Here is an 18,436-nt window from a genome sequence, read left to right as displayed (position 1 = left end):
TATAAATAATATAATTAATTATTATATATAATTGATATTAAGTTAAACATGAATCCATTGAAATATCTTTGAGCACCACTACATTTTATACTCATAGATATACAAAATAAGAAATAAAAATATACAAATAAATAAATAAATAAAAAGTAATATCCAAATATATAAAACTGAATTGTTGTATTACAGTCATTTCATATCCTGTTTTCATAAAAACAAGACACCGAAGCACATTTGGTCTAGTTTGGGCCCTTTGTCTCCCCGTACCGGAAAGGGCACGTGATCAGAAAAAGTTATAAATATAGGTGCTGCAGGCAGTTGTTTCTTTGACACACAGACGGAGTGAGAGGTAACATGGCGTCGACAAGCCGGTGCGTAGCAACTTTGTTCAAATAAAAATCCTCTGTTTTCTTTATGTGTGGCTCTTAGAATTTTATTTAGTAAAAAAATGTATAGCGTTGGACATGATGGGAGACAATAATGCTGGTCAAAAAAAAAGAAAAAAATCCCACGCCCTTATTTGTACCGTTAGGTGTACGATGCTTTGTGCTGGGCAGCAGCTAGTTAGCCAGCTAGCTGGTTAGATGTTGCCAGAAGTCCCCTACTGTATCGCCGTGACATCCTCACAGCGCTGCCCCGGCGCTCCGTAGCTTCGGCTCCTTATCACGCTAACGTCGCCTCGCATCGTAGGCTTCTTTGTGTTTTAACTCTTTTTGCATGTAACAGCGCGATAAACCGAGTGTAGTATGAAGCAGGAACTTAATGCTAACACACGAACTCAGCGTCTTAGCGACACTAGCTGCCCGTGGGCAGAGCAGGACCAGCGCTCCCGTCGTGTGTAAACACATGCAAATATTTTCTGTGGTGCGTTTTCCCTTTTACGCTGCATCAATTCACTGAAGCTTCTCTGAAGTTCGTACACTGAATGAAGAGACTCTGGCACATTAACTTACTATGTTGCGTTGTCATATCATGTTTTGTTGTATCTAACTTACTGTCAGCTTTTCTCATTAGAATGTAAATCCAAGGGCAATAGTGGAAAGTGTAAAAGCACAATAATGTTGGTAATGTTCCTCCTGATTTGACGCCCACTAATGATGAGATCATCTGTTTTGCTTTCGCAACATCATCGCGACCATTTCGTTTTTGTTGGATTTAATCCAGGATTCAGTTGCCTGTTATTATATCACAATAATAACTTAAGTGATTAGTTGATTAATTATTTAGTCCATCGACAGTCAATTATTATTGATATTTAAATAAATTATTATTATTTTGAAGCTCAAAAAACTCCAAAAAATATTTTCTAATGTCAACTATTCTAAAATGAAGATTTGCTGCTTTTTTCGTTTTATATAATATATAAAGCAATTATACAATTTATATAAATGTAGATAAAATATTTTTGGGCTGTGATCGACACCCTGATGCTTCTACCTCATGCTGTTGTGCTTTGAGTTCAGGTTGTTTAATGTTGCCTCTGTGGTGTTGACAAAGTTAATCACAGATTAATCCGACATTGACCCATTTTTATCTTTGACGTGGTTTTTCTTCATGCCTGGACTCACATCCCAGCCTCAGCCAGTTTGGCCCATTAGTTGGACCAGTAGACCCATTACAACATAAACCAGTCGTTTTGTAAGATGTGTTGTGGAAGAATGTTCACTCAGGCATTTCTTCTCAGCCGCAAAAGGGGGGGAAGGAAAGTGAAAACTCAAAATACATCTGGACTAAGTAACATTACAATTGAAATGTAACCTCCCTCACCCTGTGTATTAGAGATCAAAATTAGCTTGTTTGTTTTTTTATTTGTTTTCTTGATCTTTTACCAGGCACACTCTGTGGAGGTCAAAACAGAAAACATCCTTGACCTCAGCGTGATCTCTCTCTCTCTCTGTCGACCCCACCCATTCGTTTCCACCGTTTTCTTACATTTTGAGCTGTTTGATCATCTAACAGTTGTTCTCCTCCTCTAGCGGAGAGGCTCTGGCTCTTCCCAGAGTTCAGTGTCCCAGCCACCCTGATGCCATACTGGTGGAGGACTACAGAGCAGGCGACATGATTTGCCCTGAATGTGGCCTTGTAGTAGGTCAGTGTATACTTTGCAAAGATGTGCGCTTTTGCTTTCGAATCAGAGAGCTTTCAGTGAAAGAACACATCCTTCCTTCCATTTTGGTTTCCTGTACTTGTTTCTTTATGTCAACCTCACTCCGTTGAATTCTGTCTCAGTCAGATGATCAAACTCTTCAGTCTTCCTGAACCTTCCTGTTTTGTTTTAAGGCAGCCGTATTCCTGCATTTGAATATAAACTGAGTTCACATTCTGAGTAAGGCCACAGTTTCCAAAAGTATGAGGAAAAAATCTGGCAGCCAGAAAAAGATCTTTGCAATATAAGTGAACGGACACTTTAACCAGAAGCAAGAATAAAACATAATATGAATAAACACCTGCCTACATTTAATCTGAGACCAGAAGAGCATGGAGATCCTTAAAGAGGAGGGAGGGAGGGATGGGTGGTTAGGATAAATAAACATCAGAGAAGCTTTAGAACAAACAATTAACATTTACTTGTGCTAGTCTCGTGTTTTGAATTTGCATTTATACATCAGTTATTTTATCATCAGGGGACATAGATGCATGAAAGGCACAAGTAAAAAATCTAACGTGATACAGAAGGTAAGACAAAGCTGCAGGGAACAGAGTTCTCCTCTAACGAGCCCCCTGAGCACAGACCAGGTCAGACAGGGAGACGAGAGACGCCAGCCGCTCTCTGATGCAAGCTGAAGCGTCCTCCTTTCCTGCTCCCAGAGCTCCGACTGACCTCTGAGGAGATGAATGTCACTTTGCCTCTAGATATAAGAAAGACTGATGGATGATTTGAAAAAAAAAAAACCTAACAGGATTAAAATATCAGAAATCTAATCCTCGACCTCGCTGCACAGTTCCAAGAACAGACAGTTATGATAAGTGGAAGAAAGTAATAGCCCTGTTCAGACAGCGTGTCCTGCCTTTGTCACACCTTTTTCCTGTGAGTGAACGACTGAACATTTGTTTAGATCATATTTTCTCATGTATTCCTGCCTGGCTACTAAAGAAGAGAGTGAAGGGGACGATGTGTGAAATGACAGCCAGATTTAAAGCCACAATACTGAGAAAAACAGCATTAGCAGTAAAACTTATAGAATGCTGTGGACGAGTACAAGAGGATCGACACAGTATTTGCAGCCTTTGGGACCTGGACGATTGCAAATGTGTTTACAGGAGGGAATTGTGCAGATTATTGCACCATCTTCTGCTTAATTGTTCCAGAGGGATGTAACACAGCCAGACGGAAGAACAGAACAGAGTAGCTGAACGTTTATCAAAATCAGTTTTGCTCATCAGCCGTCTTCCATTTGTGAAATTGATACCTCGGACTTTATCATTACGTCACATCACATGTTTCTGTCAACCAAAGAAGAAAGAGAAACCAGTGTAGCCATAAAAACAAAAGACTGAAAAAGAGATGGAGAAAAAGGACTGACGTTGGTCGAAATAGTTTTGAGTTGCTGTGTGTGTGCAGGGTATCAGGTTACATCTGGGGAAAAATCTCGAAGCCGAAAGTCAAGTACTAATGTTTTGAATTTAAAATTCAGTTTTTAAGGATGTTGTTTGGAAAACAGAAAATTTGCATGTGATAATCCAGAGTGAAGATGTTATTATTACAGCATCAAGTTTACTTTTCTATATCGACCAAATAAAGCTTGTTACAGTTAATGTATGAGAAACTGATTTTGTGTCCCTCCAGATTGAAGTTTCTTACTTATCAGATTTATTTTAAATTAACCCTCCAAACGGTTTCTCCTCAGGTGACCGTGTAATCGATGTGGGCTCAGAGTGGAGGACGTTTTCTAACGAGAAAGCCCTTAAAGATCCATCCAGAGTGGGAGACGCGCAGAACTCGCTGCTCAATGGTGGAGACCTAACCACCATGATCAGCAAGGTGAGAGACACACAGAGGATGGCCACGTATGTAATTAAAGCGCTCAAGTTTCCATGCTGTGAATATTTCAGACAGAAACACCAGTGTAAACTGTCTTTGTTCTGTCAGCAGCGTCTGAGCACCACAGTCACTGTAAACCACATCCTCACACATCTTCTCTCGAAATGCAGTTGCAGCGAATTTTTACTTACACAACTTCCACCGTTTCCACCACAGGGAACAGGAGCGGCTAGTTTTGACGAGTTCGGAAACTCGAAGTACCAGAACCGGCGGACCATGAGCAGCTCTGACCGGGCCATGCTCAACGCTTTTAAAGAAATCAGCACCATGGCAGATCGCATCAACCTGCCAAGGAACATCATAGTAAGTTCCAAAAATATCTGAAGCCTTATTGTTCTCCTCTGGACCTGGTTTGGTTCAGATGCCTGGGACAGTTGTCTCATATGAAGGGTCACAGTCTGGGTTGAAGACACATTCATATGTTTGTATAAAAGGGAGGTTTACAAGGTCTGTGGTTTTAACCCCCCATGTGAATTAGTGATATCAATAATATTATGATTTAAAATGAAAAAGACAAACATAAGGAAGATAAAATATGCTAATAATTATGCTATAATGTTTTTGCTCTGCAGGACAGAACAAACAACTTATTCAAGCAAGTTTATGAACAGAAGAGTCTGAAGGGCCGAGCCAACGACGCCATCGCTTCGGCCTGTCTCTACATCGCCTGCAGACAAGAAGGTGTACCAAGAACATTTAAAGGTCAGAATAAAGCGTTTCAACTTCCTGTGAGATTTTGAGCTGTCCAATTATTTAAGGGCCAAAATCAGAACAAACTGCAGGTATCAAAAACATTTCACAGACCAAAAATCTCCAAAAGCCACAGAAGAGGCTTTTGGAAAGACTTTAGGCTTTGATGCTTCAGAGACTCAGAGACCTCCTCGTTTCCTCCACAGAGATCTGCGCCGTCTCCCGGATCTCCAAGAAGGAGATCGGTAGATGTTTCAAGCTGATCCTGAAGGCGCTGGAGACCAGCGTGGACCTCATCACCACGGGTGACTTCATGTCCCGCTTCTGCTCAAACCTCGGCCTGCCCAAGCAGGTGCAGATGGCGGCCACCTTCATCGCCAGGAAGGCTGTGGAGCTGGACCTGGTGCCCGGCAGGAGCCCCATCTCTGTGGCTGCAGCAGCCATTTACATGGCCTCCCAGGCCTCTGCAGAGAAGAAGACCCAGAAAGGTGAGTGATAAAGTTGAAAAATTGTCCATCTGTTGGGAGTGTCTTTGAGAAAGACACTGCTGTCATTCTAGCTCCAAAGGTGATGCTTTTTATCCAATACTTTACAAAATGGATGGAAAAACAAATTATTTTCGAACTACAGGAAAGTCCCCAGCTTGGTGCCTAAACTGATAAATGTCAAACATTTCACCGTTGTCTCTGACTCTTCCACAGAAATCGGAGATATTGCCGGCGTCGCAGACGTTACGATCAGACAGTCGTACCGACTGATCTACCCCCGAGCTGCAGAACTTTTCCCTCCAGACTTCAAATTTGACACACCCGTCGACAAGCTGCCCCAGCTGTGAAGCAGATACCGCCTATACAGTCATGGTATATTTTTTTTCCTTCTGTACTTACAGGATTGTGCTCTTTGTTTTTTTTTTTCTTTTTTTTTTTATCCTGTTTGTGTTGAATTTGGAAGATTTTTCTCGTCTCTCCTAAGACTTCAAGCCTTTATCAAGGCGCTCTCACAGGAATAAAACGGACACACATTCCAGTGCTTAAAGAAACAGCCTGCAGACTGTACTTACAGTATTTCATTTGAGTGTATATACTGTACCATGTATATATGTCCAAGTGGGAAAGTGTAATTGATGCTTGCAAATTTTAGGCTGGTTTCATACTGTATACATAAAACGTTTTTGTAGAAAAATGACCAGGTTCTATTTTGTTAGTTTGTTTGAATTGTTCTAAGTAATTTAAAAAAAATAATAAAAGATTTTCACTAAAGCATGGTAGTCTGCTCGTGGTTTGGATAACATTAACATTAAACACTGGTTTACATACTTTCACCCACACACTCACAAGGTAAGAAAAGTGCACAAACTCTTTGTGAACATGACAAAACTGCAGATAATGGTTTCCTGAAAATTAATTTCCAAAGGAAAAAAAAAAGGTAGAATTCTAAATACCCAAAGTAAACATTAGGGTAAACTCACTATTACAAATGTTTAATTTGTGCATTCATGATAGGCAACAAACAATGACTGCAAAAAAACAAAAAACAAAAAAACAAAACACGCCTTTTCTGTTTGTTTTTTTACACCGGGGTGAACAGCAACAGTTGTGGGGACTTGAGTATTGGTGTACCATCCATAAAAATTTCATCTGTTCTGGCGACAACATGCACAAGCAAAGAATAAAAAAAAAACTTTGTACAATCTATTTTCATCATTAAGAAACGTAGATAATTAAAAACTATTGATAAAATTAGTGCTTTCAGCTTAATTGTGTACATACAGTATGTATATATAATATACCCTGCCCTCTCCTGTAGTGATTCATATCAACAGGTCTGCAACATCTGAGTCAATTTATACTGAACATGCAAACTGACAGAAAGTCATCTGCTGGGTCCACGGCTCCAGCTTGAAAAATGTCAAAATCACACAACAGTGAGGGGAGAAATATAAATGGCATTGGAAGAGTTTAGTGCCCCCCCCCCCCCCCCCTCCACCTCCAAAAAAACAAAAAAACTCCACTTTCTTTACAGATTTTTGCCCATCTTTAGTTAATCTGTCTCTGGGGCTTATGTTCAGTCCATTAATCAGACGTTCTTCTCGCCACAAAGGGCTGTTTGTTTGCTGCTTCAAGAGCGACAGCGTGAATTTGGTTGTGCAGCGGTTGCGGTGCGACTCACTCAGTCCTTTACTGTATGAGAAGAGTTTTCGCTTTCACTGAGGTAACAAGGAAAATGTCAGTTCTGCAACAGCTCAGCTGTTCGCCGAGGAACTAAAACCCAACTGAACTCAGCTCTGAGAAAAATAATTGATTTAATATTAAGTTTTGATTTTATTGCTCAGACTTTAAAACTGAGTTCAGCTGAATGTCAACCTCAGGCGAAACAGCCACCAGAGGGCACCAGACAAAAAATATGAATTGTTCTACATTATTTGACTGTGATCATCATTTATAATATGAAACTTCCAAATAAAACTTAAGTTATTGTAATTCACTTTCATTTCATTTTACAGCTTTTGCAGTACAGGAAGGACTGCTGTTTGACAAGTGAGCAAAGTGAGGGGGGGGGGGGGGGGGGAAAAAGAGGTGTTGAACTCTGGTGTGGACAAGGACTGGGCCCCAACACACAAGCAAATGTAGTGTGAAGACTCTTACTGGGTTTTCAAGTCAAGAAGCAGCAGTAGTAGTCAAGATGTTCGTTGCAGTTGACCATTCGGTGATGATGCTTTGAGCACTTTAAACTCACCAAACACCAGTTTGATCAGATGCGATCGTGGCAGAAATGGCAAACTTTACAGTGAGATAAATGTCCTTAAGCTGTGGCGAGGGCTTTGCAAATAAAGAAAAAAAACAACACAACAATAAAATATATACGACTGAATATAATCTGTACAGGGGGGGGGGGGGGAAACTGACGACAGTGACACTGAATAACATGATTGTGATCTGTTGCTGTCTCCTTGTAGTTCATGTGAAAAACATTCTCAGTGGTCAGACAACGGACACGACGACAACATGTGCAGGAGGACAGAGCATCCCTCCTCTCCAACAACAGAGTTTCTTTTGTTCTTTTTCTTAAAAAAAAAAAAACAAAAAAACAAAAACAAAAACAAAAAACAGTTCTTCATGTGGATTAAAAAATAAGTGGGGTTCCTCAGGAGGCGTCTGAACTCTCTTCTCAATGGCACAGTTTTGCCCGAAGGCTCGAGGAGCCACATCCACTGCTCCTCCTCAACGTTTCTTTTTTTTAAAAGATGTGAGCTACAGTCACTGCTGTGTTGGTTGGTTCACAGTGTGTGTGCATACGTGTGTATGTGTGTGTGTGTGTGTGTAGAGGGGAGTCATGTGAAGCTAACACCAGTCAGCGATGTAATCAAAGTCAAAGAACATGTTCTGCTCCTCAGAGCTCAGCACTCGCGGTTCCCTGGGCGGGGTTAAGATCGGAGCCTCTGAGGTAAATTCGTCATCAAAGTTGCTGACGTCGTTGGCGCCCTGGATGGTCGGCACGAATGGAGGCTTGACCTTCTTGGCCAGCAGTCCGTTCCAATCCATGTGCTGCCGAGAGAATGACACACAGACTAACATCAGTGTCAGTTTTCTTTCAAGGAATATTTTGGGAAACGTCCTCAAACGAAGGACACAGTCCGCATCTTCTTAGCTTAGCATAAAGACTGGAAACGGCTAACCTGGTTCTGTCTGGAGAAAAAAAAAATCTGAAAATAAATAAATTTTTGTATCGTACCCTGAAAAATAGATGTTTCTTAACCTCCTCTGCATCCTTTTCTCCTGCTCCCAGGCGTCGTTCTGGACTCCTCCTCAAAAGCTGAGAAGAATGAAATATTATAAACATTAAACCAATAAAACTCCCAGGAAAACACACACACACATCATTCATATTAAATCTTCTCATTCAGTGATGATTTGTCAGGAGGGAAATATAAGCAGAGTTTGCATTGCACACCCTTCTCATGATGGAGATGGCCTCGGTCGAGAGGAATCGTGGGTAGCGGACTTCATCGTTGACGATGCTGTCAAACACCTCCTCCTCATCGTCGCCGGGGAAGGGAGACTGAAAGATGAATCACTGTTAGCTCAGAGGATCGTATGGGTCAAATGGAATAACAAGACGCAATTAATACAGAGTCACTGCACGTCTGTGGAGATGGTTGTTATTTCAAATGTAGAATACGCTTCAGAAACTGCGCTCACCTCTCCGACCAGCATCTCAAAGATAAGGACGCCCAGCCCCCACCAGTCCACGGCGCGGGTGTACGATGTTTCAGTCAAAACCTCAGGAGCTAAAAATTCAGGGGTGCCACAAAACGTGCTGGTGCGGTCCCTGAAACCCATCCCTGAGAGCAACACAGAGGAAGTTTAGTCAAGGACCAGCTGATGTTGACATGACATGATGTTGATCTAATGCTCTAAGTTATTTTTTGGCTCACAGAGTAGATACAGACCGAAAAAAGTGGACAGAAAAGGGGATACAACATGTAAACAAGCAAACCAACTCGTAAGCCTCTGGCTTTCAGACACTTTGCCACAGCACTGACTGCTTTCAACAATGAAAGTCTGAAGCGTTTGGATTGATGCCGTCTCTTATTTCACCTTCTTTGCAAAGTCCAAAGTCGGCGATCTTCACATAGCCCTCTGTATCCAGGAGCAGGTTATCCAGCTTCAAATCTCTGAAAATTACGATGATTATTTTTGAGACCTTAATGCTCCTTACGGAAATATATTTTTTAAGTGTTAAAACTATGCAACGTGTTTACCTGTATACAATCTTATGGTCATGTAAGAACTGTAATCCCAGGACGACGCAGGCTGCATAAAATCTGCAAAACAAGATGATTTACAGTGAGAGTTTGCATGTCATGTTCAGACACGTATGATGAATACGGAGTTAGAGCTCTGGTCACTCACACGGCCCTGGGCTCAGAGAAAACATCAGCGTGGATGTGCATCATCAGGTCGCCTCCCGCTGCGTACTCCATGACGAAACAGACGTGCTCCTGCGTCTGGAAACACGCAAACAGGTTGACCAGGAACGGGTGGCGGACGCTGTTGACTGTTTCGAAAATCCTCTTCTCACACATCAGACTGGAGAAGAAGAAAAGACCACGTGAGTCACAGCAGCACAAGTGGATAAAATTTGGACTCAAACAAAAAGACGTCAAATTGACGCTGAGCAAAATAAACTTCCTTGAACTCCCTTTACTTTTTCTTTTTTTTTCCCCCACTTCAGCGACAAATAAGGGGAGAGTCTGAGCGATATTAATGATGTTTACCTGTCCACCTCATCACGAGCCACAATGTCTCCTTTCTTCAGAGCTTTGATGGCGAACATCTCGCCTGTGCTTTTATATTCTGCTAACAACACCTGCAGAGGGGAAGCAGGGGAAAGAGATTTTTAATTTTCAGTTTTCCTCTGAAAAACGAGAGCTTAAACGATGAGCTGATGACTCGGTCAGGCAGCTGACAGAAAACGATTCGACTATTTTGATAAGCTTACAAATTTCAAGTAATATTTCCAGCAAAAATGGGAAACAGTTCCTAGTTTTTCTGCTTTTCTTTGTCACATCTGATAATAAACCCAATATATTTGCATTTTGCACGTTAAGTCTGATACAACAGGCTAGTTAAAGGTGTCACCTTCAGCTCCAGTGAATTATTGTAATTTTTAAATTTCAGTACTTTTTGGGCATGTTTAAAAAAACAAAACAACAAAAAAACAGAAGAGATAGATTAATTGATAATAAATATAAATGTTAGTTGCAGCGCTGTGTTGGATGATCAAATGAAACGTACCTTTCCAAAGTGACCACGTCCGAGGACTGCCACACATTTAAAGTCTTGGAGACTGAAGTGGAACTGCTCTTCTTCCCTGGAGAGAGATCAGTGTTTGCATCAGCATGTCTTAAGAATTCTGGGTAGATCGACTTGATTCAAGTTTTGGTTTGTTTTTTTTGCAGCATGACAGTGAAAGTCAAAAACATGAAGAGTCAAAGCCAGGGGGCAGCGTTTACACTCCCATGTTACTATTTTCACAGGTTACTTTTTTTTTTTTTTTTTTTTTTTTTTTAAATGAAAACCAACAGACACTAAGACGTCAACAACTGTACCAGTAAAAACAAAAATGGTGGCATGTTGCCACCAAAGTCTAGGTATTTACAATCTTCCTGTTTCCTCATTCTCACAGTTTGAAAATCTAAAACAGAACATGACTGACCAGCAATATTAAGTTTTTCCTTCCTGTTACCCTTTTTAAATAAAACACTGAAAGCAATCAATCCAGCAATCAATCAATAAATAAAAATCACCTCATCTTTTCCTCTCTTCTTTTAATTTCCATTTGAAATCCGCTTCAAAGCTTTTAAAGTGACACAAACCCAAACAAACCCGTGGCTCTCCTACCTTATCTCTGTGTCTTTCTGGATGGCAGTGAGCTCCAGGTCTGGATGCTGGATCTCCTGCTCCGCCACTCCGTCCAGGTCTGGCTTCACAGCCATGCTGTTTCTCTTGTTCAAGAAGTCAAAGGAGGCGAGTGCGTCCTGCAGAGAGGAAACACACAGCAGGAGAACAGAAAGAAATGTGAAAAAAATATTGGGGAAGATAGTTTAAGAGTCATCATTCATTACTGGATAATTACATCTTAATGATCTGTAGTAAGAATTACATAGCATGAGCTGTGTTCATCTGCAGGGACACAGCTGTGTTAGAAAATGACTTCATTTATTAATTGAGTCCTTTAGTTACAAATAGTCCGACTGATGACCACAAGCAGCAAAGACAGTGAGGTGAATATTCGTCTATACATGTGAACTGTCTCATTTTATGTTAAATCGGAGTTATCTCCCTTTACATGGACTGAATGTATCTGGGAATCTGGGCATCGATGCTTCAGGCTGTTCTTGTCTGGCTGCTGGAATGACACAGGAATGACGTATTGTTTCAAACAGATAAGGAGGAGGCCCCATTTTTATGAACAGGACTCACGAGGAAATCAGCTGCTGCTCTGTTTCCTTCCACCTGTGATTACATCAGTTCATTGCTGCCTTATCAACACTGCTTGTGATTCCTGGAACACTTGTACCTGTACCTCCTCCTTGTTGGGCATTTTGTCCTGAGCCAGCGGTTCTCGCATGTCATCCGGAGCTGGGTAGCGTTTGGGTCCCGGGGTGGGCTCTTTGTCAAAGTCCAGTTTGGTCACCAGGGGGTCACTGTGTATGGACAGACATAGACACAGTGTAGTAACGACATCAATGCTCCAGCTACTGAGACGGAGAAACTAACTTTAGTTAACTCGTCTGTGGCTTTTTAAATGTTTTCCATCCACAGAATAGGATCACACTTGTTTACTCTTCACACCATCAACAGTACGTTAACTTACTCAGTAGTTAGTGAGGAGTCTGACATCTAACAAACACTGTTGTTAATGTGACACTTTCTGAATTTCATGTTCTGACTGTTGTTAACAACATGTCCTTTTTATAGTTTTATACAGTATGAATTAATAATGACTTTTTAATACCCGTGTGTGTGCATGTGTGTGTGTGTGTGTGTCTGAGTACCTGCTAGGTGTGGGTGACCCAGGCAGACTGCTGGGTCCAGTCTCAGCAGCCTGCGGGCTGAAGGAGTTGGTGCTGACAGTTGGTATGGCTCTTCTCACCAGGCGGCCCCAGGTGGCGATGTTGATGTTCATCTGAGGGGCCCGCAGGAAGGTTTTACCTGACGAAGTCAAGGAGACACAAAAAGGAAGGTGGTGAGAAAAAAAAAAAAAAAAAAAAAAAAAAAAAAGTTTGTCAGGGACAGTGAAAAAGAGCAAAACAATCTCTCCTGATTGGGGAGAAACAATCAGGACACATTCATACTGTAACAAGTAAATTCAAGAATAAAGAATATTAGTATTTTTAGACACATCACCCAACCCTGTTTAAATAAAAGCAAGTTTCCATCTTTAATGCCCGAGAATTTCAATAGCGCACCTTGAAAAAGTCTCGAGCTGCGTCGACAGCAGTGACTCACCTTGCTGCTTTGAGAAAATCTTCTTTTGTCTTTGCAACTTTGGTCGTCTCTCAATGACGGGGTTGAAAAATGTTACCTGAAAGAACAAAAGCCAAGACAAACTTTAGAAAACCAAGGTGGAAAATTAGTGCAGCGATAGAAGAACTGCACTAATGTGTATGTGCTTATATGTACAGGTATTATAGGATGTCCTACAGAGACTTCTGTGCATTAATTAAATGTCCTCACAAAGACAGAAAGGAACACAAAGTCTTGTGGAACTAATGCTTAGGGAGTATTCATTTCTTTATTTCTTTAGAATTAATGGAGCTGCATTAAGGTTGGGAATGATGGTGCAGCTTGAAAATTTGATATCAAAGTTTATCAAAGGATCAATAGGAACAAATACCAAAAACTAAATTGATATATGATATTTCTCCATGTTTGTTTTAAATTGTACTCTCTTTACTTAGGCTGCATGTTGTCACCATGTGTTCCTCTGTTACCAACAGAGGCTGGTAAATCACCAAATTACTCAATAATACCACAAGGAATTAAACTACTTGGTGTGCGAGTCTGTGTGTACCTCGGCAAACAGCATCCCCTGTGGCTCCAGGTACAGACACATCCCATGACGCTGATTGTCCAGGAAGTCCTCCAGCCGCAGGAACTTGACAGCGCAGAGCGAACGCCAGTCACGCCGATACACCGAGATCTCCAGCTCACGAGACTACAGGACAGAGACAGAGGCAGAGACACACAGACACGTAAAAACTCAAACTGTGTTGCACAATCACAACACTGAGTCAGCAGTACAGATATAGGTCAAAGGAAGAGAAGCGTGTGTGCGGCTGTGTGTGTACAAATTTTGGTTTAAAGCCATCGTTGTGAGAACATTTTGGCCGGTCCTCAACTTTAAAGGACTGTTTGAGGATAAGGACTTGGTTTTATAGTTCGGGTACAGTGTCCTTACAACTATAGTAAGATAAGGAGGTGTGTGGGCATTACCCGGTCCAGCTCCAATGTAAACTTCTGGTCCCAGGCCTGGTTGCTGACCGGCCTCCAGCTCGTCTGGCCGACTACCGTGTTGTCCAGCTTCAACACTGCGCTGATCTCATCTGAGGAAACACACACATGCTACTTGTTACTTGTTGTAATTCAGTTTATATCAGGTCATTTCACTCGGTAACCTCGCTGGTTAACTTTGGTGAAGCTTAATCTAATCACAGAAACTGTTTTCATCAATATTTCCTCTTTTCCAGTCCGATTACGAGGTCAGGTCTACTTACTGGAAAGCTCCTCGCTCTTTGTCAGGTTCCTTGAGCTCACGCCACGGTTTCGGTTTGCTCGGCTGATGAAGGATGAGCGCGTCTCGCTGGGGCTCCAGCCGGGCAGGGGGACAGATGCAGCTTTGGAACGACCGGGGACATTTTCCAGAAGGTCCTGACAGCCCATGAGCCTGACGTCTAATGTGCCTGGAAGTCAGGTGAGAGGACGACACACATTCATATAAGCACACAATCTGTCTTGCTCCAGGCTGTTCAGTTATCCCATTTTGGACATCGTAACTGGTCCGTGTCTTTAAATATACTTTCAAAATTCATCAGCTGAAGCTTATTATTTGGGATTGTTTTCCATAAAGATAAGTCAGGATGGTTTATTGCTGGGCCGGTCTTAGTTTTTCTATTAGTCTAGTTTAATTCAGGTTTGACTGTTGCTCAAATATATAGATTAACTGATTTTTTTTTTTTTTTTTTTTGCCACTAATAAATGACACCTGCTGGCAAATGAAAATCAATGTCCTCTACCTGCCAACAATGTTGTCTGAAAAGCCGTGATACAGAAACCGTTTTAAAAGAGGACATTAAACCATAGAAAGTCAGCCATGTTGCTGGTTTGAAAAGTATAAGAACTCATCGCAAATCAATCCTGCTTAAGACAATAAAACTAGACAGTTCAGTGCAATTAATTCACCGTTAAATCTGAGTTAGAGTAAATGTTTATCTTTGTGCAACAGGCCCTTACAGATCCATCCAGCAGGCGGTTTGTTCCTGTGTGACTGAAGCAACATTACAAGTACAAATCAGCAAAGTCTGTGTGGAACTGCAGTCCTGTGTTTGTGTTCAAATGAAAACTGCGTACTGGAGAAGAGCACACGAGGAAAAACAACAGGATGACTAATGAAATATCACTGTTATGTCACTATGCAAAGACAAACATTAAACCACAATTTACACAAAAGTAATTATGGCAGCAATACATGTGTCATTTTCAATACCCACATCTGAATAACTTTATAATAATAATTTATGTTCTTTGGTATTAAGAATAACAGGGTGGGGCTGGGATAACAGAGTGTGAATGATCTCAAATCAGTGTGTTCCGAGTGACCATCATCATGTCCTCTGTCCAGGTACCTGTGAGCGCAGCGGGCTTGGTGACGGTGCTGTACTGGTTCTGTGTGGAGATGATACTGGATCTGGGACTGAGGACCGGTGAGGACAGCAGGGACAACTCTTCTATGATGCTGCTGCTGCGAGGGTGGTTTTTAGGCAGCTCATTGAGGCGCTGCTCCAAGGAATATCGCAGGAGGTCCAGTTTTTGACTGGACTCATTAAAACGAGCCTGGGCCTGGAGAGAGGAAGGAGGGAAGGAAGTATGAAAGAAGGAAAGGAGAAAGGGGGAGATAAACATCAATTACATGGTCTATTTTACTTCAGCAGAGTGCAGCAGCAGTGCAGGGATCAGTTTCATATGAAGTCCACGAAACTGTATCAGGTCTAAAGTGAAGAGAATCTTTATGTTGCTCAGCGTCATACACAAAGCAGACAGAGGATGGGACTTTTTGGGACTTATTCCGACCAATACTGAATTTTTGGGGCAGATGTTGACACTGATCAACAAAGATGATTCCAATAAATCTGTGACTGACCAATATCGGCTGATAAAATAATCCGAGCCAACACATCCGTCTGGCTTTTGTGATTTTACATAGAAACCCGCACAGACACACAACACAGACATCTACCTCTGAATGGGCCCTTTTTTCTGTGACTTTTCCCGAGCCCAAGAGTTTCATGACGTTCTTGGCTCCCTCAGCCACAGCGGACTCTATCCTGGCATGGTGACACAGCTCCTCCACCCGCAGGTCCAATGGGCTGATGATGGGCTTTTCTGCAGGACGAGGAAAGACATTCTTTATTTTGATGAGTTATTGTTTAGACTTTCGTTTGCGTTTCTGTCTTTTTGTTTTAATCTGTGACAGACACTTCCCCTTCACAAGCCCTGCTGACTAATTCTAATCGATCACTGAATGCACGTGAAGGCTCACCCATCACATCGTTGTTCTCGAAGCTCAGCTCGTTGGCCTGGCTGGCTTTGAGGATCTGCATCCTGATGAACTCGATCTTCGTCTTGCTGTCCTGAAGCATCTGCTGTGCTGTCGCTAGCAACTTACGATCCTATGACAGAAAAGAAACAAGCACTGTCTGTTGGTGGGTGAATATCGCCACATCGATACACTCTGATATACATTCATGATTCAATCAAAGGCTTTAATCATGTTTCGTCTTCCTGAGTCACATAACTTTGAGTATCAGGACGAATGACCCCCAAATGAACGCCATCCATCGTCACTCATTGTGTTTTGTTGTTGTGAGCATGTTACACAAACAGCCGGGACGCCAGTTCATGCCCTTAATAGGAGCCAAAGCACTAGTGAGCACATGGAAAATCTTATTCACTAAAAAGAAAGTGGAATCTCATTGTGTGTAGTAATTGCTGACCCTCTCATACGTGCAAATACACACATACATACACACACACACACACACACACACACACACACACACACACACACACACACACACACACACAGGGTGAAATAAGCAAACTCCACCCAGAATTCCTCTGAAGTTTAAATCCTGGTTGTTGATGGCGACGCGCGCAGGAAAGACCTCTTTCCAGCAGGCATTTCCTCTGTGACATCAGGACGGGACTATTTCCAACTGGAAGGTGCCTCTGTCCGTCTGTCTGACCGGGGGAGGTCACTTACAAAACACTGACCTCCCCTGGCCAGACAGACAGTGGTGGGGGGGGGGGGGGGGGGCCTTGTGACAATGTTCAGTCCCTTTTATTGTACTACATCTAGTAGACTATGGCTCCGCAAGTACCTATTGTTTGGAAACCACACTCACTCACCACACAAAATACAAAGACCTTCAGCGTCTGCAAGGACTCATGTCTGATTGCTTTAAAAAAAAAAATAAATAAATAAATAAATAAGCAGAAATATCCATAATGCTGGTTTTGAGAGCATGCGAGGTGTTGATCCTGGGATGTAGTTAAATTTAGATTCATTTGGACCATTTCTTGGACCCAGCCAGGAAACAGATTTGCACATAATCCCCTGTAAAACAACAAATTGTCCTTTTTAAACCTCATTTTTTAATAAGGATTAAAAAAAAAAACAAGATACATATTAATTGCTGAGCTTAAGATGTTCTGGTAGGCAGAATTTTGATTTTTTTTTTTTTTTTACTTCAACTTTTTATTACCTTTGGACTGTTTCCAATCTTTATGAGAAGCTAATCAGCTGCTGGATGTTGCTTAGTGAGGGTGGTATCAATCTTTTCAACCCTAACTCTTTCAACAAAAAAAAAAAAAAAGAAGAAGCACATTTTCCCAAATGTTGTGCATTTCCTTTAAAAAGGACTTTCAAGGCATGCCAAATTTAATCAGCACATACTACACTAAATCACACCGACATATCAAGAGAAACATACAATAAAAGGCAGAATTATATCACAGGTCAAGCAGCAATGACGCCACTGAAACCCTACACTATACTAAACTGTCTACTACAAAGTGGCTTCAATTACTACTGATGGACACAGGAGCCAAGAAGAAGCATGAGAGGCTCTCAGTGCTCCAGCTGCTGTTATTAGTCCTGGTGACTTACACACACATCCCTCCCTCCCAACTAAATTATAGTTTTTCTCGCTCTGAGCATTAGCGGAGCCACAAGGACCGTAAGAGCTTTGTGAACAAACAGCGGTTTGTATGACACACAGTGTGTGTCAGCGCCTTCTCATGTTTCCTCCTCCCCTACAGTGAGGCTGTAAAAGCAGACCTGCCATGTCTCATTCAGCCATCTACAGTGGAAGCTGGTTTTCTAACTGGAAATGATTATGACCATATACCTTTTATAAAAAAAAAGACACCTGACACAACTGAATACAACTTTGTCCTGCAGCCTTTGGATTTGTTCTCAGGGGCATTTTGCAAAAGAACAACACATGTACCAAGTTTAATTAGCAAGCATCAGAAAAAAAAAAAGCCAGCCTGAAGGGAAGCGTAAGTGAAGAATTACAATTTGGATGACGAAGAAATAAGGATTTCCAAAAGTAGTGGCTAATGGCATAAAATCAAAGAGAACTGTGGGGAGGCAAGCTGAAGGTCATGTAAGGCGAGCTCGTGTTTGAGCTGTTAAAATACATCTGGATCATGTGTCATGCAATTCTACTTTAAAAAGATGAGAATGTCAAAGGTGAATAAAAGCTGATGATGGTGACTGAAGTGTTGTTGGTTTAAATGACTCTGTGCACAACAAAGTCATAATATCTAAAATAATATCTAAAAAGGTTGGCCAACACTGACCTAAACCACTTTATTTGAAGTATGAAAGCTAAAAGCTCAACCAGGAAGCTGATTT

The 18,436-nt window shown here is 41.6% G+C and overlaps 2 protein-coding genes across 4 annotated transcripts in view; one reads left to right on the top strand and one right to left on the bottom strand.

The window, feature by feature from the left end:
• The first annotated feature begins 308 nt into the window (after positions 1-308).
• Positions 309-6,677, top strand: gtf2b (general transcription factor IIB). The gene is made up of 7 exons (XM_041054668.1): positions 309-368; positions 1,974-2,086; positions 3,846-3,979; positions 4,196-4,342; positions 4,612-4,741; positions 4,936-5,217; positions 5,431-6,677. The coding sequence occupies exons 1-7, from the start codon at positions 352-354 to the stop codon at positions 5,562-5,564; spliced, it is 957 nt and encodes a 318-aa protein (XP_040910602.1). The 5' UTR covers positions 309-351; the 3' UTR covers positions 5,565-6,677.
• The window catches only part of pkn2a (protein kinase N2a), a 24,490-nt gene continuing 12,242 nt past the window's right edge, over positions 6,189-18,436 (bottom strand). Inside the window, exons 5-24 of one of the 3 annotated variants that reach the window (XR_005895249.1) lie at positions 16,055-16,184; positions 15,752-15,897; positions 15,141-15,354; positions 14,013-14,198; positions 13,732-13,841; positions 13,310-13,453; positions 12,745-12,820; positions 12,291-12,447; positions 11,813-11,939; positions 11,134-11,270; positions 10,528-10,603; positions 10,008-10,099; positions 9,643-9,819; positions 9,492-9,554; positions 9,328-9,404; positions 8,929-9,071; positions 8,681-8,788; positions 8,462-8,542; positions 7,064-8,274; positions 6,189-7,006 (exon numbers count right to left, since the gene is read on the bottom strand). Coding sequence is in view for 2 of the 3 variants with exons in the window: in XM_041054666.1 (XP_040910600.1) it covers positions 8,071-8,274; positions 8,462-8,542; positions 8,681-8,788; positions 8,929-9,071; positions 9,328-9,404; positions 9,492-9,554; positions 9,643-9,819; positions 10,008-10,099; positions 10,528-10,603; positions 11,134-11,270; positions 11,813-11,939; positions 12,291-12,447; positions 12,745-12,820; positions 13,310-13,453; positions 13,732-13,841; positions 14,013-14,198; positions 15,141-15,354; positions 15,752-15,897; positions 16,055-16,184 (2,448 nt within the window). In the remaining variant the exon portion in view is untranslated. Of the gene's footprint in view, positions 8,275-8,461; positions 8,543-8,680; positions 8,789-8,928; positions 9,072-9,327; positions 9,405-9,491; positions 9,555-9,642; positions 9,820-10,007; positions 10,100-10,527; positions 10,604-11,133; positions 11,271-11,812; positions 11,940-12,290; positions 12,448-12,744; positions 12,821-13,309; positions 13,454-13,731; positions 13,842-14,012; positions 14,199-15,140; positions 15,355-15,751; positions 15,898-16,054; positions 16,185-18,436 lie in introns of all 3 variants that reach the window. The other 2 variants (XM_041054666.1, XM_041054667.1) reach the window with 2 other exon arrangements.

This window comes from Toxotes jaculatrix, chromosome 14, assembly GCF_017976425.1.
Source record: "Toxotes jaculatrix isolate fToxJac2 chromosome 14, fToxJac2.pri, whole genome shotgun sequence".
Taxonomy (NCBI): domain Eukaryota; kingdom Metazoa; phylum Chordata; class Actinopteri; family Toxotidae; genus Toxotes; species Toxotes jaculatrix.
The sequence above is the reverse complement of the archived record's forward strand: the minus strand, read 5'-3'. Positions and strand labels throughout refer to the sequence as shown.